Here is a 20,299-nt window from a genome sequence, read left to right as displayed (position 1 = left end):
GCCACCAGCTCCGCCTAATTAAAAAAATTAACCTTCAAAAACTACCCCTAAAACTTCAAATATCTGAGGATGGCATAAGGGATGACAACTCTCTCGCTGCTTGAATATTCGCTTTTATTCAAACGCCAGAGGTGAAGTACAAACTGTAGTTACACGGCATTTTTGTTTTCCTTAAAAACAGTTCTTGGATTACAGAATTCCAAACAACTTTCAAAACTAAGTTGTTGAACAGTTTCACCTAAAATGTCGTGGGTTGGGTTTTTTTTTGTTTGTTTTGGTTGTTTTTTTTTTTCAATCTGTTTAAAAAAGGATTTGAGTTAAAGGATTCAGAATTAAAAGCTGTTATATTTTTTCACTCTACAAAAAGGAAAGTGAGGATGCAGTTACAGATAGTTCACCACAGATTTCCATTTTGGGGGGACTAAGCTTCTAGAAATATCCTCAAATCCAAATGCAGCTTTTTCTGGACCATTAGTGGGTCATTTAACCTAAAAAAACCTGAAATCCTAAGGGAAGTATCTGTTGCACCTGGCTACAGCTGCATGTCACACTGCTGCTAGGGAAGAACGAGCAGTACATAAAATTTACATGACAAAAATTAACAACAAAAATAGGGTCAATAGATTTTCGGTATCCTTTCCTGTCCTAAACCATTCACTAGACTGAAAAGAAGGATGAAAGTTTTATTTAAATAGTGTGAGTTAAAATTTTAGGGAAACTCAAGTCCACGTTATCACCAAAGGACAAAACAAAGTTGTAAGCGACAATTTTAATTCCTGAAACAAATCAAAAACATACAGGTCCTTTAGTGTTTTTACAAAGACTTTCCTAAAGGATTGAATTCATTTTGGTGGAGAACAGAAGAGGGAGAATCTCTTTGCTGTGAGACTAAAAATCAAAGACAAACCCACAAGATGCAATACTAGCATTTGAGAATATAACTTAAAAAGCACTGTATCCTGTGAACAATCACTACTGATTACAGCAAAAATATTATACATTTACTTTTTTCATCTCTTAACATTATAAGATAGGTTGGGCAAATAGCTGGCACCAAAAAATTGATGCATGATAGTTCCAATACGTTAAACAAAATGTACTATATTAGAACATTAATATTTAAAAATTTATGGCGACTTCTCATCCAAATTCAGATGGTTTTACTGCTTGTTCCGAGGAACCTCGTTGACCCCTCTGGAGAATTAGCAAATTACTGACTTCACCTTCTCTCACAGTATCCAAGGTGACTAAAGCTTAACTCCCAATGGAGACGTGAACGGTATTATTGGATATTTAAATTACTGTAACAAACCAGTGTCACATTTTAGCAGAATCTCCCAGCAGTGTCATAAAGTGTGTCCCAGTTTTTCCAAAAGGGCTTCCTCCCCCACCAATGTAACAAGTCACTCCAGCACCCGTTGGGTTTCAAACACCAGCAGGAATCTAACACTGACCCAAACAAACCCCTGTGAGCCGTACGAGGAGCTAAGATAGTTTACTCACCCTCTACTAATTATTAATTTTGATTTCCCATTTGTAGAGTAACATTATTGTAAAATCTAAGTATTGGCAGCACCTGTGCTGCTGGTTTAGTTTCTGCCAAGAGCAGTGCAGGTGCTGCTGTATTTGCTATACATTTTAATTGAACAAGTGTAATATACAATTCATATTTGAGCATTATGCCATCCCAGTCCACACTGTCCATCAAATCAAGGTGATGCTGCAATAAGATACACGATCTGATTTAGCTGATAAAGTTCCTCATCACGTATCGTATCTGAGACAGATCCAGTCCTTTAGGATCAGCCTGAATCCAGAGGCAATCTTAAGGAAAGAACCCAGTGAGCTTTATGCAGGTGAGCATTCTGACAGTGTTTAATGGTTTGCAGCATCTGCCTGTCGGGGCCAGCCTTCCTCCTCCACGCCAGAGTCGTATTCCTCCTCGGATGACTCTTTAGTGGGAGCCCTGGAATTAAAACAAATGATCAGATACATTAGAAATTAAGGGAAAAACAGTTTCCAGAAGTTCTGGAAAAAGTTCTGACCTTCTGATCCGGAAATGGTGCTGTGCACATTTACAGTACCACCAGTACACAGTCTCACTGAATTCAATTAACCTTCTGATTTTCAGTAAGCTGTTTGATTTAATCAATAAATTTATTACTTCTGGTCCTCTACAAAATCACTTAAAACATCAGTGTAATACTTTCCACTCCCACCATGCTCTGAGACACCAGGTGTGCTGAGCCAAGCTTCAGCACAGACAGATGAGTACATGTACCTCAGAGGAGAAAGTCACTCAAAAAACATTGTCAGGGTAGAAAGCAAGACAGAATTACTAGATTTGAGAACTGAAATTTAGGAACTAATTTTTTTAACCTGTTTTTAACCTGACCCGTTCTCTCTCGGCTCCATCCACTCTTCATGAAAATTGTTTCCTTTTAATCCAGATTTGTCCAGTGCTTTCAGCATTCCACATCATTACCATAACATGATCTTTACAACATAAAATTGATTGTTTTAACAAGAGTTCAGCAAATCAATAGATGTGCCTTTGTGGCTCTCCACTGCTGCAAGAGTAATGCAGAAAACTGCAGCAACCTGGAGCTTGTATCAAAAAACCACTTTGGTGGTAAAAACTAGGGGGAAGGAAACAGTTCGATTTAAGAAATGTCAGTACAGTCACAATTATAATTTACTGCTATTTCTACAGGTATACACACATAAAAGCCTTAAAGTAACTTCATATATGTTATTTTTAAATTTCTGTTTAAAAACTAAAGCATGACAAACCCAAGGTCTCTAGGACAGAATGGGCACTAATTCAGCTGTGTACAATATACAGAGCATTGGATCTTTTTTAGGTTGTGTGCATGGATTTGTGTTATCCCATCAGAATACCTGTCTAGTTGTATTACTGGTCTGTTCTGCTACTTCTGTCATGGTTTTACCTAATGTATCCTGGCTCTTTTTTGCCTTCTACAACATCTTTGTCAACTTCCACACAAACGATGTCAGAATTGGGCACTTCAAACATGGGCTCCAGCAGCAGCTTTTCCTACAAAGAAAACAGAGGGAAAATATTTCTGTACACCTTCTTCTATGTAACAATATGGTCAGCAAATGATTTTCAGAGGTAAAGATTCTTCTTGGAAGAACTCTGAAGATCCAGTTTTAGAAAGACTTATAGTATCCATATAAGAGTTAGAGCTAAATGAAGTTTTGACTGAAAATTGGCACACAAATCCAGGGAGTTTAATTTACTCTATGTAAGACTTAATTTACTCACCATTATAGATCGAAGACCTCTAGCACCAGTTTTTCTGTCCAGGGCCAGTCTGGCTATAGCCTTCAGTGCATCCTCAGTTACATTTAATTCACACTACAAAGAGAAAAACGGTAAGTTCAGTTAATAATTTCATTTATAACTCAGTGTGTTGAGCGCAAGCATTACTGGAAACACCACTGTATTTATAAACACGAATTCTGAAGAGTCATCAAATAAAGATTCCAACCTTGTCCATGCTGAACAGAGCCTGGTACTGAGGGACCACGGCGTTCCGGGGCTCCGTGAGAATCCGTACGAGGGTTTTCTCATCCAGGCTGTGCAGGGGAACCACCACAGGCAAACGTCCCACAAATTCAGGAATCATGCCAAACTCTATGAGATCTCTGGCTTCCACATGGCGCAGCAGGCGATCCTTCTCCTCAATATCTTCCTGTGGATCCGACTCCCCACTTATGTTGGCAAGATCAGCCGCTGCTGCAGCCCTTCTGCCTTTCCCCATGTTAGATGGTGTCCCAAATCCTAGATACTGCAAAACAAACATGGTTCTGCTACAGAACTGCAATAACTGAGTTTTCTTGATGTAAATAAATCACTTTCCATGTGTACTAAAAAATCTGCACTGACTGATGCCATTACATATTAATTCAAGCTCAAGAAATCACTTATAGTAAAATTAGACCCCCTGCACACAATTTCTTATAACATTGACCCTCAGTGAAGGATCAATACATGAGCCTAAGAGCAAGCTTTTCTTAAAATAAAGAAGGTTAGTGATGTGTCCTGGTCAGTTACCAGTGACACTTCATAAGTGAAGCAAATGCAGGCAAATATGTTTATGTGAAAACCTACATTAATGTGAACAATATTTCAGTCAAATTAGAAACAGGGTCCACATTCTTCCAGAAAGCTGCAGCCAGAACTCTGTCCCCAGATACCAATATATGAAAGAGTAAACTGCATGACCAGGTATTTTAAGATAATGACAGTTTTTAGCACCATTTGCTCAAACAAACAAATTCAGTGTGTCTACAAATATAGCAAGACCTTTAGAAGTCAGTACTGTGAACGGTAATTAAGATGATGATCTTTCAGCTCAGGTACAGCCTGCTGCACTCACTTTTTCATTTTTCCTCCTGCTGATAATTCTGTCAAGACCATTAAAAGCACCAGAAGCTACAAAGAGGATGTTCGTTGTGTCGACCTGCACCGTTTCCCCGCGGAGTTTACGAGAATTCTTTTCTGGAACATTTACTATTGTGCCTTCGAGTAATTTTAACAAGCCCTAAGAAGGAGAGAAGAAATAAGCAATGAAAAATTCCTCTGTGTAGCATCATGTAAGAGGGCACACAGTGCTGTGCTTACTTTCACAGATGTATTTACATTTTTTGCTCCCTTATGCCTTTATAGTAACAGTAAGTGTCTAAAGAAACGAGTTTTCCATATGAGAATCCCAGTCAAGGACAAAAATCTTCCTTTAACATGACTCCTATTGTGACATTATGAGCTGCACGTAGTGATGAGTTGCTCTAAGAGTTTTGTTAAAATGAGAAATGTTATCTGATCTTGCCTACATTATGCAACTTGCTGTCTGAATGCTGCCAAGATGTTTTTCAATTAAAGCATTTCAATGAAGCCACTCTCAGATTGCTTTTATTTTCTTGAATGAAGTCAAGAGGAAAGATGAGAGATTCAAAAGTGATAACTAAGGAACTGAGGAATTATGACTATAAATACCCATGCTGTTTGACATATGACAGGATATGTCCACTCTATGGGCTCTTCAGTTATGAAGTAAAAATCACTCCAGGGAAGTATTTACCTGTTGAACACCTTCTCCTCCAACATCTCGTAACTGATGAATACCAGGGACGCTGCCAATCTTATCTACTTCATCCAGAAAGACAATTCCTGCAGTTACAGAGAATGGATTTAAGGAAGACCCCACTTTTTAACAGAAGCCAGAATTTACAGGGAATAACAGCAGCAGACTGTTCTACTTCCCTACTGTAGACTGTAAAAACATGGGCATTTTGTCCAACTATGGACAAGGACAAAAGTACAAGATGGAATAAACCTGAGAAGAGCTCTAAGTCTGTCTGATTTAAAGTGTTAAAATTTAGGTACATGCAAGAGGAATATAAATCACTGAAATACTGGTGGTCTTAAAAGTTTTGAGCACTTAGGCAAAATTAACACACAGTAAAAGTTTACCCTGCTGGGCTTTTTCTACGTTGTAGTTGGCATCTTGCAGGAGTTTTGCAATGACAGATTCAATGTCTTCCCCAACATAGCCAGCCTGGGTCAAGGTAGTACAATCACAGATAGCAAAGGGTACATCCAGGCATTTAGCCAGAGTCTGAGCCAGCAAGGTTTTACCTGGTGAAATAAAAACTGCATGTTACAACTGCCATTTATTTCTCAAGAGCACACAAACCCAAATATTTGCAGAGAGACTTTTAACAAGGGCATGTAGTGATAGGACAAGGGGGAATGGCTTTAAATAGAAAGAGGGTGGGTTTAGATGAGATATTGGGAAGAAACTCTTCCCTCTGAGCGTGGTGAGGCCCTGGCACAGGTTGCCCAGAGAAGCTGTGGCTGCCCCATTCTTGGAAGTGCTCAAGGCCAGGCTGGACAGGGCTACGAGCACCCTGGGCTAGTGAAAGGTGCCCCTGCCCATGAGCATGGCATGCTCATGGAATGAGATAGGCTTTAAGGTCCCTTCCAACCCAAACCACTCTAGGATTTACCACAGGATCATCATTGCAATTATCAGACATTCTGAACAATGCCAGCATGTTCATATATTCACATAAGAATATTTTACAAGGGAGATGGTTTTCATAATCAGTGTTTTTTACATTGGCAAGCTGTATTTCTGATTTTAGTTGAACAGTGCACATTTAAGGCAGCTTGAAATGCATACAGTGTCACAAATAAAATGCCACACAATATAAAAACCAGAACACATGTACTTGCAGAGTTTAAAGATTAAATAATTCAGTAGTCCTTTGCAGACACTCAGGGTGCAGTGCAAAGTCCAATTGCTCCTGCTTTGAAGTTGGGAAGAAACAGAATTAAAATATTATTTAGTGAATGTTCTCCCAAACAGTCTGCAAAATGCCATCACTTCAGCACAAACACTCCCACTTCTTATGAACACACAATATAATTTCTCTTTACAACCCCTTGCAGCTGATCTGTCCCAGAGGTGAAACAACTCTTTCTAACTGCAGCATCTCAGCTTGCCAGCAAAAGCAGAGGAACTATAAATGCATTTTATTCCAGCTTCGTCAAAGTGGCATCTTTTATTTGGTCAGTAAATATAGGCATTAAAAATAGAAAAAAAAAAAAAACCACACGACTACAGCTCCTTCTTTTTTAAGGCCACTTAGCTCAGTGTGTTAACATGGCACGAAAGCAGCGAAATCTCAGCTTGAAATTCACAGTTTAGTTTTTTTATACACCAAATTGGAATAATCACAGGACATTTTGCTCAATTAAGAGCAAATTCCATGAAAAATGTGACACCTATAAAAACATGCAGTTGGGTACCTGATCCAGTTGGTCCAAGTAGCAAAATATTACTTTTTTCAAGTTTTATGTCGTCGTTGGGTGAATCTAGTACTTCTCCTCCCCGTTTTTCCTGAGGTATCTGCTGGTTCATTTGTTGCTGCATTGATGCTCCCAAAGCATTCCCATGTGGACTGATTCCAGCAATCTGCAGCAGTTCTGAAGAGAATAATCACAGCATTGTTTGAGTACCAACAAGGTCTGTCATTACCTTAAATACACAATAACAGCTTGGTCTGTTCTGCAAATCTCTAATTCTCTATGTACAGAAGTTTACAGATAGGACTGCAACAGAAATATGGCACAGTTATTACAAAAACATGAGTTCCAATCATGTTTTTGCACAGGCATATATGAAAAGAATTTCTAATGGTACAGTGGCTTACCTAAAAATACTCCTCTATATTTAAAGACAAGACAAAATTTTCAGTCCTTGCAAATTAACTCATTTTAACTGTAATTTTTTTTATTTTTTTTAACATATGAGAAGAAATAAACCCAAATCGTTGATCTCCATGATGAAAAAAGTACAAGAATTGGATTTTACCCAGCATTTCAAACTAGTCACTAGAGACTATTCTACAGTAACATCAAGAGGAGGTATTGCAGAGGAGGACACGAGGAGAGAGTTCACTTACTTGTAAATCTGTACTCATCCTCCCGTCTTCTGATTTCTAATTCTAAGAGAGAGGATGAAAACAGTAATAAAAAAAATAAGTTTATAAAGGCTTATAAATTCTCCACCTCTTGCCCTCTTCTGAATACATCTCATCACTGGCTATGAGTGTATTTCTAGCAAGAAATCCCCACATGAACTAGTTTTTATTGTTGTCAAAATTAACCCAAAACCCAATTTGCATGTTTTTAAAATGACACCAAGCTTTCTACTTCTTAAAACAGTAATGATCTGTTACCTCTGATTAGATTTTCACTTTAAAATCACCTATAGAAGGGAAAAAAATGCAATAATATAATTTTGTTTGAAAAGGCTTCCTTAAACTCTCCCATTTATATCTGAGTGTTACAATGTAAGGCTTTACATATTTCAAAGTACTATTTGTTATAAACATTCATTATCAGTCTCTCTGGGTATGCACCATGTTATCTCCCTGTGGAGGGTCAGGAACTTCCTGGTGCCAGGTACACAGCTGCTCTCCTAAAATCACCTGAACAGTGCTACTAATATTCCCTCCTTAGTTTAAAGTCTTATTTATGTAAATTTAAAAAAAATTAAAGATTTCTGTTTGCCTAACATGGGGTTTTTTTTGCAACACAGAACAAAACATCTTAAAAAAAAAACCAAAAACCAAGGCACACTTTGAATCAGAGATGGTAACTTAATCCTACTTCTAAAAATAAATTAGATCAACATAGCTACACACTTACTCAGTAGGAAAAGTACAGCCAAGAGTAACTCCCTCTATACCTGCTAGATATGGAACAATACTATGGTGACCACTGGATGCTGCCAGCAGCAGCAGTTGAGGTTAGAAATCTAAGTACTCATCAATTTACCTATGCAAAATATCACCTTCCTGACCTGCATTGTTGCTTGCAGCTTAAGCAGCAGATTTACTGTTAAGCAGTAAATGAGATTAGAAAGAAGAATTTAGGAGGCTCGCCTTAGAAAGTTAAAGGAGAATACCTAATAATATGTATCAAAGAAAAGGGCTAAACATTTAATATAGTAGGCAATACCCCAGGCACCATAAACCTTCTGGATTACCATTTAAATACATCACAGGAGTTCACAGCGAAAATTAAATTTAACAGAAATTGTTTTAGATCATCTCACTTACAGAACATCCAGTGTCAAGGTGAAACTTTTCTCAGATTTATTAAGTAAGGGTCTTTAAATGCTAAGTTTCATTTGACCCGAAAAATACCAAACATCATACAAACCTCTTGGAGTTAAAGAAGTCTGCTTTTCAACTTCTGCTTGCTGCCTCAGGTTAGCTGGGATATTATTGTAGATCCTCTTGTAATGATTATACACAGCAACTGAAAGCACCTTCTTGGCAAAACACTGACCAACAACGTATTTGTCGAGGTAGTTGTAAATCTGAAAAATAACTCAATCTTAGCAACACTTCTAAATCACCTTGCAGAGAAACAAAAAAAAAATAGTATATTGTGCCAAAGAGGGACTTGGATCTAAACCAACCATTACAGACCTGAGAAATAGAAACTTAATATCTAAAAAACCAAAATATATTCCCTGTTGATAAGTTTACTTAAAAAACATGGCTCTTACACAATCACATTGTGTCTGTCAGTTCTGCCCTAATAATACGTAGACACAGTCATTTTCCCCCGAATTTGTAAGAGGAACAGAAATTTCAAGAATACTTCATTTCTTAAAAGAGGCCTATCAAGGAGCTTCAGAGACCATGACAGTCCACCAGGAACTGAGAAACAGCAAAAGCTGCCTCACTAATCAAGAGAGGGAAACCAAATGACTTCAGATGGGTCATGGCCACAAGCTAACCAGCCACAGCTCTCACCCAAAACCAGGCCAAATAAAAGGCTCTGCAACTACAGGAGGAAGCTGATAAAATAAGGATGCAGAACATGAGGCCGTAGCAGGAAATCAAAGATACTCTGGTTGGTGAGGGATGAGGTTACTCTCAGGGTCCCAGGAGGAAATCAAGGTACTGGACTTCAGTCACAAGACAAAGGTAGAGGGAAACAAGCCCAAATACTTTTATTGGATCTACTTGTTCCCTTTATCAGTGCTCTGCTGGGTCACACAGCTCTCACAGGTTTAACCTTGAGCTAATCATCTTTATTGTTTGTTGCTCTGTCACAGCAGCCCTTTACACACCTGATGAGGGTTAAGTGAAGCATTTCACCCTGCTGGAATACAAGGGGACAAGAATTAAGAAGGAATTAAGAAGGTACCTTTTTCGGTGGGGGTGGTGGCTTCTGCTGGAATGCCAATTTCACAGCTTCTGCTGCTGACTCAGGCTCTTTGATGATGCTCTTTTTTGTGTCTGCCTCTGACAGTACAACAAAAAAGTGGTGACACTTCTCACACTTCACAAAACGGGTGGAAGCTGCAGAAAAAGTGAAACAAAATGGTGAGAGGAATTGCTTTGACAGCATCCACTGAACTGCCCGAGTTCGTCACACAGGACCTGTAAGACAGCACAGCCACTTCCCCTTCCTTCACCTTAGAAGATTTAAAAGCAATTACTGGCCTGTGAAATTTGACACAGAGGGAATACAGTTTGCCCCAAAAAGTCACAACATAGACAGCAACCAAACAAGGGATTAAAAAGCAAAAATCTGTTTGATATTTCTCCAGTAGCACTACACTTGATAGGAAACTTTGCACCTCAGAGAGGCAAAATTAACGAGGGCTTTTTGCAGAAATTGTTTCTAACTCTCAAACTAACAGCAAAAGAAACATTGTGGTTAGGGACAGACTAAGGTGAGGTGAAGCTAATTTAGAATATCAAAGACTGCTTTGGCAGCTCGTGGTCCTGCATCCCACTGGCTTTTGGAACACTGTGGGACAGGCTCGAGTCACCCGAGCCCAGGACAGAGAGCGCAGTGGGGTCACACAAAGGGCTCCACAGAGGCAGCTGTGGTATGCAACAGACCCTCAGGACTTGGATGTTTTGTAAGATCTTCTGCTTATTTATTTTTATTGACAACAGTGGAACAAATTTCTTTCAAATTCCAAAAGTTAAACCCTCCTACCGCTGACTTTGTGAACTATGTCTCAAGAAATCATGTTACCTGCAAAGAGTGGTTTCAAAAGCCTGAAAACTAGAACCTGCACTGCTTCTCTTTTACTTTGGAAAAGCAAAGTTGAAATAATAAAAATAGTCAGCAGAGAAGAATAATAAAATATATTTGCAATTCAGATTAGGTCCTTTCTAACCGTATTACTGTGCTATTAAATGCAAATCACGTGCAATGGGATTGGTTTAAAGTAAATATATTTGTAAATGCATTCAATTAAAAGCAAAGTAAATGTAGCAAAACAACCACATGAAACATTTCAATGTCCAAAGTTCTGAAATCATAAAAGGCTTTTAGAAAATGGTCTGAACACTGTAGCACCAGCTGATTACAATAACACCCTCTAGCAATAAACAAGCTGCTTATTTATAACTTGTTGCCTTCATGGAGCTGGCATCAGCAAAAGAGGAGTGGGTGGGTTTTTTCTTACTATAATCCCACCTTATACCTGGATAAGCAGGGACAATGGATTATTTTAAGAATGAAGCACCTAATACTGTGACCATCACAGCTTTATCAACTCTAGTCCAAAGAAAATTTGTGTAACAGCCTGAAAGTTCTCCTGGCAACCTTCCAAATGATTTATCTGCCCGGATGGAGAACCACTTGCATGCAGCCACTCCTCTTACATAACTATTATTTAGCTACAATATTGTAGGAAAAAAACCCAAACAACCCAGCCTTTCTCCCAGTGCTCACTCCAAACACCTCTGATATTCTTTATGGCTACAGAGCCACGAGGCTGTTGTGCTTCTTTATATAATGCTTTATTTAGGGTGGAATAGCCAGAGGAACAGTTGCTCCCTTTACAGACCCACAGGAATGGTTAAAAAAATAGAAAATAAAGGGCAGGCCATAACAGCACTGCTGTGCATCTTTAAAACATCGTCCACTAAAAACAACTGAGTACACTTATCAATTATTTCAAGCAGCACAAAGGAAGGTTATTATAAACTTGCTAATTTTCAGCAAGACCAATAGGGTCTGTAGGGAAACTGATGTATAGGGTGCCTTGGGGAGGAGACTCTGTTATCAAACACATGAGATTGGGCAGTTTCTATCACCTACACAGCAGTCTGGGGGAAAAGCATCAATATGTGCTTTAACAGAACAAAAAAAATTTGAGGAATTGGCTCTGAAATGTAAGGACACCAAGTTTAAGCACTGTTATCTCCCTAAATCTGGGCATCCAAAATTGCAGGCAACTGCTAATCTTAAATACTGCCACATTTTTATATTTTCTTCTAGCAAACACTTCAAAGCACAGCAAAGAACCTTCACATAAAATTACCACCTTGTCATAAAGAGGTCTGCAAATATTTACAGTGTGCCAAAATGCAAGTCGAGTGTTGTTTTCAAATCAGGCAACATTACCCCAGAGGCTGCATTTGCAGAGGGATTTCTAAAGTCTGTGTGAGCTGACCTTGCTGAAGAGAAAGGCTGGGTTTTTACAGCACAGGAAACCAAAACAATTGGAGGATTAATCTTAAACATACTCGTAGGGTTGAGATAATGGGCCACTATCAAACTGCTATAAGGTAAAAAATCATCAGGAAAATGAAAGCAGGGGAACTAATTCCCTACTGATGTACAGTGGCAGGGAAGTCTTGCTTTGGAGGATGGAGTCCTGATGGCATCAGGTGGAGACAGTAAAAGCAGCATCTAAATAAAGCTTCTTATGCCAATCAGCTTTTCTGCTATTGGATTTCACTCTACATCTGAGCTCACGTCTTATTTCACTGATCACAAACTCCTTACAGACTTTCACAACCCAAAACAATACAGGAACTGCTGAGAAAAGAGGTCAAAGAAAAATGATTTTGTTGTTTGCATCACATTTTCCCTTCATTGTTAATCACTGGAAAACCATTGCCAAGCAATTCCCTGGGCAAGATTTGCAGGCACAAAGTGAAGCCCCATCAAAAACAAACTCCACTGGACGACCAGCCTGTCACACTGCCACTCCATGGCAATTAATTTGCTAATGAATGTGGCTTTTATTCAATATTTTGTCTCCCTACTTCTCTCAAAAATCTAATACTTATACTGAAACAAATGCTAATTGCATGTTTTCCTTTGGCTTTAGATATTTACTTAAGCCTCAGCAGGTTGGTAATTCAAACCAGAACTGAGCAAATTCATCATTTTTTCCTGACTAAGCAACATCAAAGGTTATCCAAAAAAATCAAGTTACAATAGGTTTAATACAACCTGCAACTCAGTCATTTTGGGCAGAACGGGACAGATTTTTTTTTTCCCTTATTCATTTCTGGTTTGTTTTTTTTCAAATAGTTTTAAAGATAATTAGAATTTAGCTCTTCTGTTTTCCAGCTGCTTTATGCAGTTTGCCTGGAAAGCAGTGTGCTCAAATTAACAGACTAAACCAGAAAGACACAGGTCCTGAGAAAACTTCACCATGAGTCACAGGAATTTTGGAGAAAAGTGGGTTTTCAGTCCCAAGCTCTTTACAGAACCTGTGCCATTCTGATGCTGCAATTCAAATGGATTTTAGATTGTATATACCAGACCTTTTCTCCCATAATGTTAGTATGAATAAATCCTCTTCCTAAGAAAGTTTTAAGCATGCTTAAATATTCCCAGCAACACTGACAATATAATAAACCACATCTCTGCTTTCCAGGGACACACAGTGATCGTTCCAGGGCAATGCCTGAGTGGTATTTCCAGATAAAAGCACGAACTCCAGCACCAAGGGCAACATACCAGGGAAGTGAGAGAGTTTCAAAATGACTCTGCCTGTTCATGAATCATAGAAGGTAAATGAGCTTAAAAATCCTTCCACTGTTTCCAACCACACCTAGTCCAGGGAGAGACCAGCATATTGAACAGCAGACAGGATCATATTTCTAGCTCCATGGACTAGGCCCAGACTTTGCAGAGCACATTGTTGCCTATAGTTTCAAACAAACTAGGAAAACAACTTTGTTTCTGGGGGGGGAAAAAAAAAAGAAACTGAGGCCTGATCCTTTAAGATAAATAAATACATTGTTGTTATTACAGAATTGCCGTGTGATTCATGATTTTAGATCATTTTAAATGAGTAGCAGCAAATAACAGCACATCCCCTCATTGTTTTCACCAGCTGTGATACGAACAACTGCTGAACACGTTTATGCTGACCTTGTCTTAAGCTTCTTAGTGCACAAGTCTGATTATGACTTGGTACTTCCTCCTTGAGCCCCACCAACTAACAATGGGTGTTTGCTTTCTGACAACTGTTTTTTAAGCTGGTCTCAGCAGTGCTGAAATAAGGTGAAATGTCTTCAAGCCTGATAGAACCTAAAGCATAACTGGCATTAATTTGGATTATACTTCCAAAAAAAGAGTAGCTATTGCTGCTGGAGAACAGGCATTTTGGATTTTCTAGTTGGCCTTCTGTTTGGAATGCACTATGGATCTGACTTTGCCATAGAAAACTGTTCTAGTAAGCCATCTGTCAGATACTAATTCCTCTGCTGGATAAGCACTTTGGTTATAGTACATGCAGGATTAAAGTTTTATTATTTAGGAAAGAAAGGACAGACATTACAAATGTACATATATACAAGTATATATTTATAGAATAGACAGAGACAAGTATTAGTAGTTCAAATGGTATTGTTTATGCAGCAGCAAACTATTTTAGAACTGCACATTCAGTTACAATCTGAATTCCACCATAATATTCCCACACATCATAGGAATAACACAAATGTACCCAACAGAGACAATAAATGATTACACCAACAGAGCCAAACTAAGCATAACAAGATTTCTGACATCATATAATTAGGTAGGATAAAACTTAGACTTACACACAAAGGTCTCCACGTGTGTGCACAAGTCACCACATTTCGGGCAGCGCAGCTGGTTCCCTCCTTTCCCAGAGTTTCCAGAGCTTGACTTTTTACTCCCACCCTCTCCAACAGATTTCTAAAAGAGATTTCCAGACAATTATCCCCAAAACAATGGAGCTGGTACAGCAGGCATTTCACATGGTGCTTATGGAATCAAATAACCTGAATATTGCAATTGCTGAATGATGAAATAACTGTTGTCAGGATGGTTTAAAGGCTTTGAAAACTCAGAGGAACACGACATAAACACCTTGAAGTGTGAACACATCTGAATTTCCCAGGTCTGCCAGTTTTGGATGCCCACGAAAAAGGTATCCCATACCTACATCAGAACTGCTTGACTGGCACTAGAGCAATAACAAGGTAAACTGTGACAAGAATGTTTTAATAGTGTATTTTAATGTTTTAATGGCAGAGAAGAAAACAAATCTTATTTAGAGAGTAATTTTATTATCTCAACTGTGTTGATTCTAAGGGTTTCTGAAGCCACAGCTCTTCTCACACCCTCAACAGATGTAGCCATGCTACATCTGTGCTAAAATGAGCATCTCAAATTGCTTGGAAATATTGTATTTTTTACTTCTAAGGCAGAATCCTACTTGTCTTTCTGCATGTTACCCTGTTTAGTGGTGCTCAAGGTTATAATTTCTTAAAATCTATATCTGTTCTATGCCTTCATACTTTGATTCTTGAAAGTTATTATATTTTAGGAAACAGCAAAGATCTCTCTTCCCTTTTCTAAGGCAGTTCCCCATTGTTTAAACCTTGCTTGCCTACTCATTTCTCCTCACAACCCTTTGCAAGAAAAAAATACAATTAAAATTTTTTTATCTTCTTTATTTGTTTTTTTGAATCTAAACCTTCAGAACACACCTGTGCCATCTGGACAATTCCTCAGGTATCACAACACACCATACTAAGGCAAAGTTATTGTCTGTGAACTCTCAAAATGTTATTTGCTGACTAAAGAGCAGTTTTATTCTCAGGTAATCATTTATCTAAAGAAGCTGTTTATTAACTATAATTATAGAGAACAACTAGGATGAAAACAGACTATAATTGACTAACAAGAATAGAGCTCATGTCCTCACAGACTTGTCTTGCTTAACACAACTCCCAAATCGGTGCTAAAAAAACACAAACATTTTAAAGTGAACTTACTTTAAAAAGCCTACTTGGGAGTAGCAGAGAATAATTCTGATGGCTACTCTTTCCTGAGATCCTGAAACCTGTTGTGGATTTATAACATCCTATAAAGTTTTCAAGTGTCTCTTTACACTGGGTAAAAAGATTTATAAAACTGGGAAAAGCATTGTGGGATGTTTATAAGGTTTTTCTGCTAAAAAATTCACAGCACAATTTATCTTTTCTTCACTGCCAGTTGTAGCATTTTGAAGGATTGGAAATGTCAAGAGCTGGCAAAAATGTCACGATAATTCTAAGTAAAAAAAATCAATTAAAAAAATTTAAGGAACATTTTACATAAACTATTGAAAAACTCAATTTGTGAAGGTTACCTTGTTTCCATCTCCAGAACCGTCTTTGCTCGCACCATCCTTTGAAGCAAAATATGCTGGTGTTTCTGAAAAGTTCCTAAGAGGAATTCGTTTTAGGGAACAAGTTTCAAAAGTCCCAAGTTTTCCTAAAACAGGGATGCGTGTACGACCACACGTAATGCCTGAAAAAGAAACGTAGAAGTTAAACATTAAAAAACCCTCCAGTTCTAACCCCGATGCCACCCAATCCCAGAACGTATTTACATTGAATGCAGCTCAAAGGTTTTGGCAACACAACACTCACATTTCAATTATCCAAAATAAATCCTCTTCGCCACCTTAATGTTCATCTCAATTAAAGCTGCCTGGATTGTCCAAAAATGACCCAAAAGTAATTTTAGGTCCTCTAATGTCAGACAATGGAGAGTCCAGTTGTGGCATGAAATAGGGAACATCCCAGTTATGAAACTGATCCTCAGAATGATAAACACAATCAACTCACAGCATTTATTGTGAAATAATTCAACCCCTGAAGTCAGACAGAGACCTTTGAAGTGTCTCTTTATTATGCAAAAATTGCCAAAGGGGTGTCTCGGACTCGGTGAACACATGTCTGGATTTGGCTTTTGCTTGGGAACTCTCCTAAAAACTCGTTTCCAGGAATGTGAGGCACCACTTGACAACAAACTGGTCCCGAGGAAAACTGAGAGGCCGTGTCCTACTTGGCAAAGGTAAATCTGGCATAATCTTAACTTTGCTGAGATACCTCACAGTCAACATGAAAAAACAAAAACCTCATTGAGAAACTAACCAGCCTTTTCCTCCTCTTGCAACACGGGCAGGATTGCATTTCATGGCCGTGACGTGAACCAACATATGTTGTGCTTGTGATTTCAACACCAACAACAGCCTGGAATCCATATCTCACCTCTCTCATTTAAAGAGGCAAATTTTCACTTGCTCTCTGGTTTTGATAAGGACTCTGTGCCTTACTGACAGCAGAGCTGTACAGCAACAGCGATAATTACAGACCTGCTGATCATACAATGGTTTTACTGCTACAGAGATGAGAGAATCCTATTGAAAACTCCAAAACTCTTCTAAAAAAATAATAAAAAGAATGGCAAGAAGAGTACAGTTAATTTGCTCTGAAAGAAGTAACAATGACAAAGAGGTGGAAACTTAGCTGGAAGAGGATACTTAAAAAAATTCACCTACTGTAAGAGGAAAATAAAAAAGACAACCTAAAGTTACCAGAAAAACTCTCACAGGCCTCTGAAAAGTCACAACCAAAACAGCAGCACCAAATGAGATTTGAAGCTGGTTTATTAACTTAGATGCTGCTTAAGATTCCTGAACCTGAGGAGGACTTGCAGCTATTTTTAACGTGACTAAAAATGAATCTTTTAAAGATGGCTAATAGCATTTCTGTAAACGTGAGGGAGGAACAACAATCAGTGTGCTTTCCTGTCCTTAATTCCCCTTGCTGAGTGCCACTGCAACACATTCCAGATTACACAGGATAAACTATGAAAACATCACAGAAACTTAAAAATATTGGCTCTCTTCCCCAAGCAGTTGTGTCTTTCAACTGAATCTGCAGAGAACTCCAAAGGCTCCCTGTGCCAAGTGCACTTGTCAGGAAAGAATAAGCTTTGGAGAGTGTTCACAATGCAAGAGCTGTTCTTGTCTTGGAGGCTTATTCCTCATAGATGGTTCCTTTAGTGAGAGTTGGTTTAGAAATTGAGAAAAGACCCCTTAAAATAAAACAACTACCACCACCTCACCTCTCCTGAACAAAACCTGAAGTCACTCAACTTTCCTGCAACACAGGGAGATGTGGCCTGTGGAGAAAGGATGAAGCACTAACACAGAAGCTCAAAGAGCTTAAAGAGACCTGATTTTAATTCATAGAGCTCCTGTAAGACAGAAAATGCACTGAGAACTGTATGAACTATGAAGCCATGTCCAGTGTCGAGTGCTGAGCTGGGAAGGCTAAACCAGGGGGGAAAAAAAAAATCATATTACTGCTACATCAGCTTGTGGCTGAAAAGCCACGTCCCTGTGCTTGTTGTGAGGTCTGAGTGGTGTTTTTTTGACAAAATATCATTGTGTAATTACAGAATGAAGCAGAAAGAAAATTATCACTACTACTTTCTTGCATAAATAAGCCCAGAGGTAGATTTTCAGGAGAAATCAACATTCCAGCCTGGCAGCTTCCACTGAATGATCCAGATACTGGAAAATATTCCAATGTGCAACAGCTGCCAACATTCACTCACACACCTGGCAGTGGCTCAGGTCATTTTTTGGAGCAGTAAATTTAAAGGATGTGTCTCTAAAGTTGGAATCAATCCAGGGTGTTCGGATTAGTGCCTTAAGAAGTGACGGGAAGCTCCCTGACACCTTATTAACCTTTAATTGATATTTGATGAAATAAATACTGACTTTCAGGCCAAGTTTCAGATACCCTGGAAGAATCTATTGCTCAAGAAAGCAAGGGGGAGACTGTGACAGAAGTGAAGGCTTGTCTGTCCCACACATTCTGAACACTATCAAGTTTGTACCAACCAGCAACAGCAAATAAAGTGCCGATGCCTAAAATCTTTCTGACACAATAAAGTACCTGGCAGAAGACACAATTCGTTGCAAGAAATGCACCAAAATAAAACTTACTTATTTTTAAACAACTTCCAAGGAAAGCTGATACATAAATAATTGTATTACTCTGTACCTGTGTTTTAGTCTCATCTGTTTTTTTGCACAACCCTCTTAAATCTTAGTTCTGACAAAAAAAAAGCAAATTTAAAAAAATATAATTCTGAAGCGAAACCAGAACATTACTTGCTTTAAAGTTTACTTTTTGGTGGGTTTACATCAGGACAAGGTGGGGTTGAAAGCACTGTTTTAAACCTTCCAGCACAGGTGATGTCTTGAGATGTAAAGTCAACTACAACGACTTAACCCACCTCTCAAAGGCAACACATCATCTCTGACTCACCCAGGACATTGCCAAGGGTCCAATAATTCAAAATATTGACGCAAATGTGGCCACAGTTTTGGGGGGGGGTGTCTGCCTTTCACCCAAAGCATCTCATGGTTTGTCAACTCTCAGTACCCACAAGAACGCCAGGAATAGGACAAAAACAGTAAAAAAGCAACAGCCTCCCACCACTTCAACAGAAAAAGGACAAAACCAATAAAAAAGCAACATCCTCCCACCACTTCGGCTTCCAGCGAGTGGTCTGCACAGTCTCCCTTCTACAAAGTTGGAACCAAACAATTACTTTCTGCCCATCGAAACCAAGTTTTTATGAGAAACGTTTCAAGTTCAGGCTGCAGAAAAGGTAGGCTTTTAACCAATTAAGCTAATTAAGCGATTTTAAGCTAATTAAATTCCTTTAGTCGCACCACGGGGTAACACACTCCACCCGACAGCTGCCGAGCATCACTTCTGTCGATACAAACTCTATTCTAGAACGCATTTTCCCACAGCGAGGGCAACCCCCCAGGAGCTTCGCATCGCACAACGCAGACATTTGCATCAGCAAACGATTAACAGGAGGGACTACGAGTGGCTCCGCGGTGCCGCCAGGGCGCGATAAGGGCAGCGGCGGGGCCGGGGCTGCCCCTCAGGGCCGCGGGGCCGGCGGGCCCGGGCTGGACGGCGCGGCGCGGGCGGGTCGGGGCGGCGGGTGGCCGTTACCTCTGCGGGCGGAGGGCAGCGTGGAGCCGAGCAGGCGGGCGGCGGCGGCGCAGCTGTGGCAGGACATGGCGAGCGGCCGCGCTCCCCCCGCCGCCGACAAGGCCTCGCTGGCGGCGCCGCCCGCCCCGGTAACTCCCCCCACTCCCGCCTCCGTGACACGGCCTAGCGCGTCACCGCGGGACTGCAGCTCCCAGCGGCCATCGCGCGCCGCGGTGGCCCTCAGGAAACCGGCCTGCCGCGCGAAGCAGCATGGGAGATGTAGTCCAGGCGGTGAGTGGGCGCGGGCGCGCCGCGGGGCGTCATGGGAGATGTAGTCTGCGAGCGACTGCCTCGGTCTGTCCGCGGCTCCCTCTATCGTCCCAAAACACCCATTATTTCAGGTGATTCCTGGCTTTTATTTTTCTTCCGATACACTACATGAGAGGAGTATTTCCCTTGGACCGCAGAAGTAATTTTTTAAAAAGCCTTTCGTGGAAATATCAAGCTGAGACGGAGAGTGGAAAACTTCAGGCAAAACGAAGCGATTTTAGGAGTGGATAGAAAATTATGCACCGTGTCGGGGGGTGATCTTCAAGCAGGGTATATAAATACATATAAATATATATTGTCTAATGAAGCGCATCCTTTTGGC

General features: G+C 39.7%; 1 protein-coding gene across 2 annotated transcripts; it reads right to left on the bottom strand.

Moving 5' to 3' along the window:
* Positions 1-97: 97 nt before the first annotated feature.
* Positions 98-19,897, bottom strand: CLPX (caseinolytic mitochondrial matrix peptidase chaperone subunit X). 2 transcript variants are annotated; one of them, XM_064669199.1, is made up of 14 exons: positions 19,669-19,810; positions 15,984-16,144; positions 14,425-14,542; positions 9,761-9,915; positions 8,762-8,921; positions 7,498-7,539; positions 6,842-7,018; positions 5,501-5,665; positions 5,109-5,197; positions 4,407-4,571; positions 3,516-3,815; positions 3,290-3,382; positions 2,952-3,058; positions 98-1,966 (listed from the first exon to the last, which is right to left on the bottom strand). In XM_064669199.1, exons 1-14 carry the CDS (start codon positions 19,733-19,735, stop codon positions 1,876-1,878), a joined length of 1,890 nt encoding a protein of 629 aa, XP_064525269.1. In that variant the 5' UTR covers positions 19,736-19,810; the 3' UTR covers positions 98-1,875. The 2 variants fall into 2 exon arrangements, with proteins under 2 accessions (XP_064525269.1, XP_064525270.1); XM_064669200.1 differs by lacking the exon at positions 7,498-7,539 and having other exon boundaries at positions 19,669-19,897.
* Positions 19,898-20,299: the final 402 nt, after the last annotated feature.

This window comes from Pseudopipra pipra, chromosome 12 (assembly GCF_036250125.1).
Source record: "Pseudopipra pipra isolate bDixPip1 chromosome 12, bDixPip1.hap1, whole genome shotgun sequence".
Classification (NCBI taxonomy): Eukaryota; Metazoa; Chordata; class Aves; order Passeriformes; family Pipridae; genus Pseudopipra; species Pseudopipra pipra.
The sequence above is the reverse complement of the archived record's forward strand: the minus strand, read 5'-3'. Positions and strand labels throughout refer to the sequence as shown.

What these genes read in the sequence shown, in the direction of transcription:
- CLPX (XM_064669199.1), bottom strand. Translation starts at nt 19,735, where the DNA reads ATGTCCTGCCACAGCTGCGCCGCCGCCGCCCGCCTGCTCGGCTCCACG. An exon ending in GTTCTGGAGATGGAAACAAG is followed by an intron (nt 14,543 to 15,983) that starts GTAACCTTCACA and finishes AATCTCTTTTAG; the next exon opens with AAATCTGTTGGAGAGGGTGG. An exon ending in CGTAGAAAAAGCCCAGCAGG is followed by an intron (nt 5,198 to 5,500) that starts GTAAACTTTTAC and finishes CTGTAACTGCAG; the next exon opens with GAATTGTCTTTCTGGATGAA.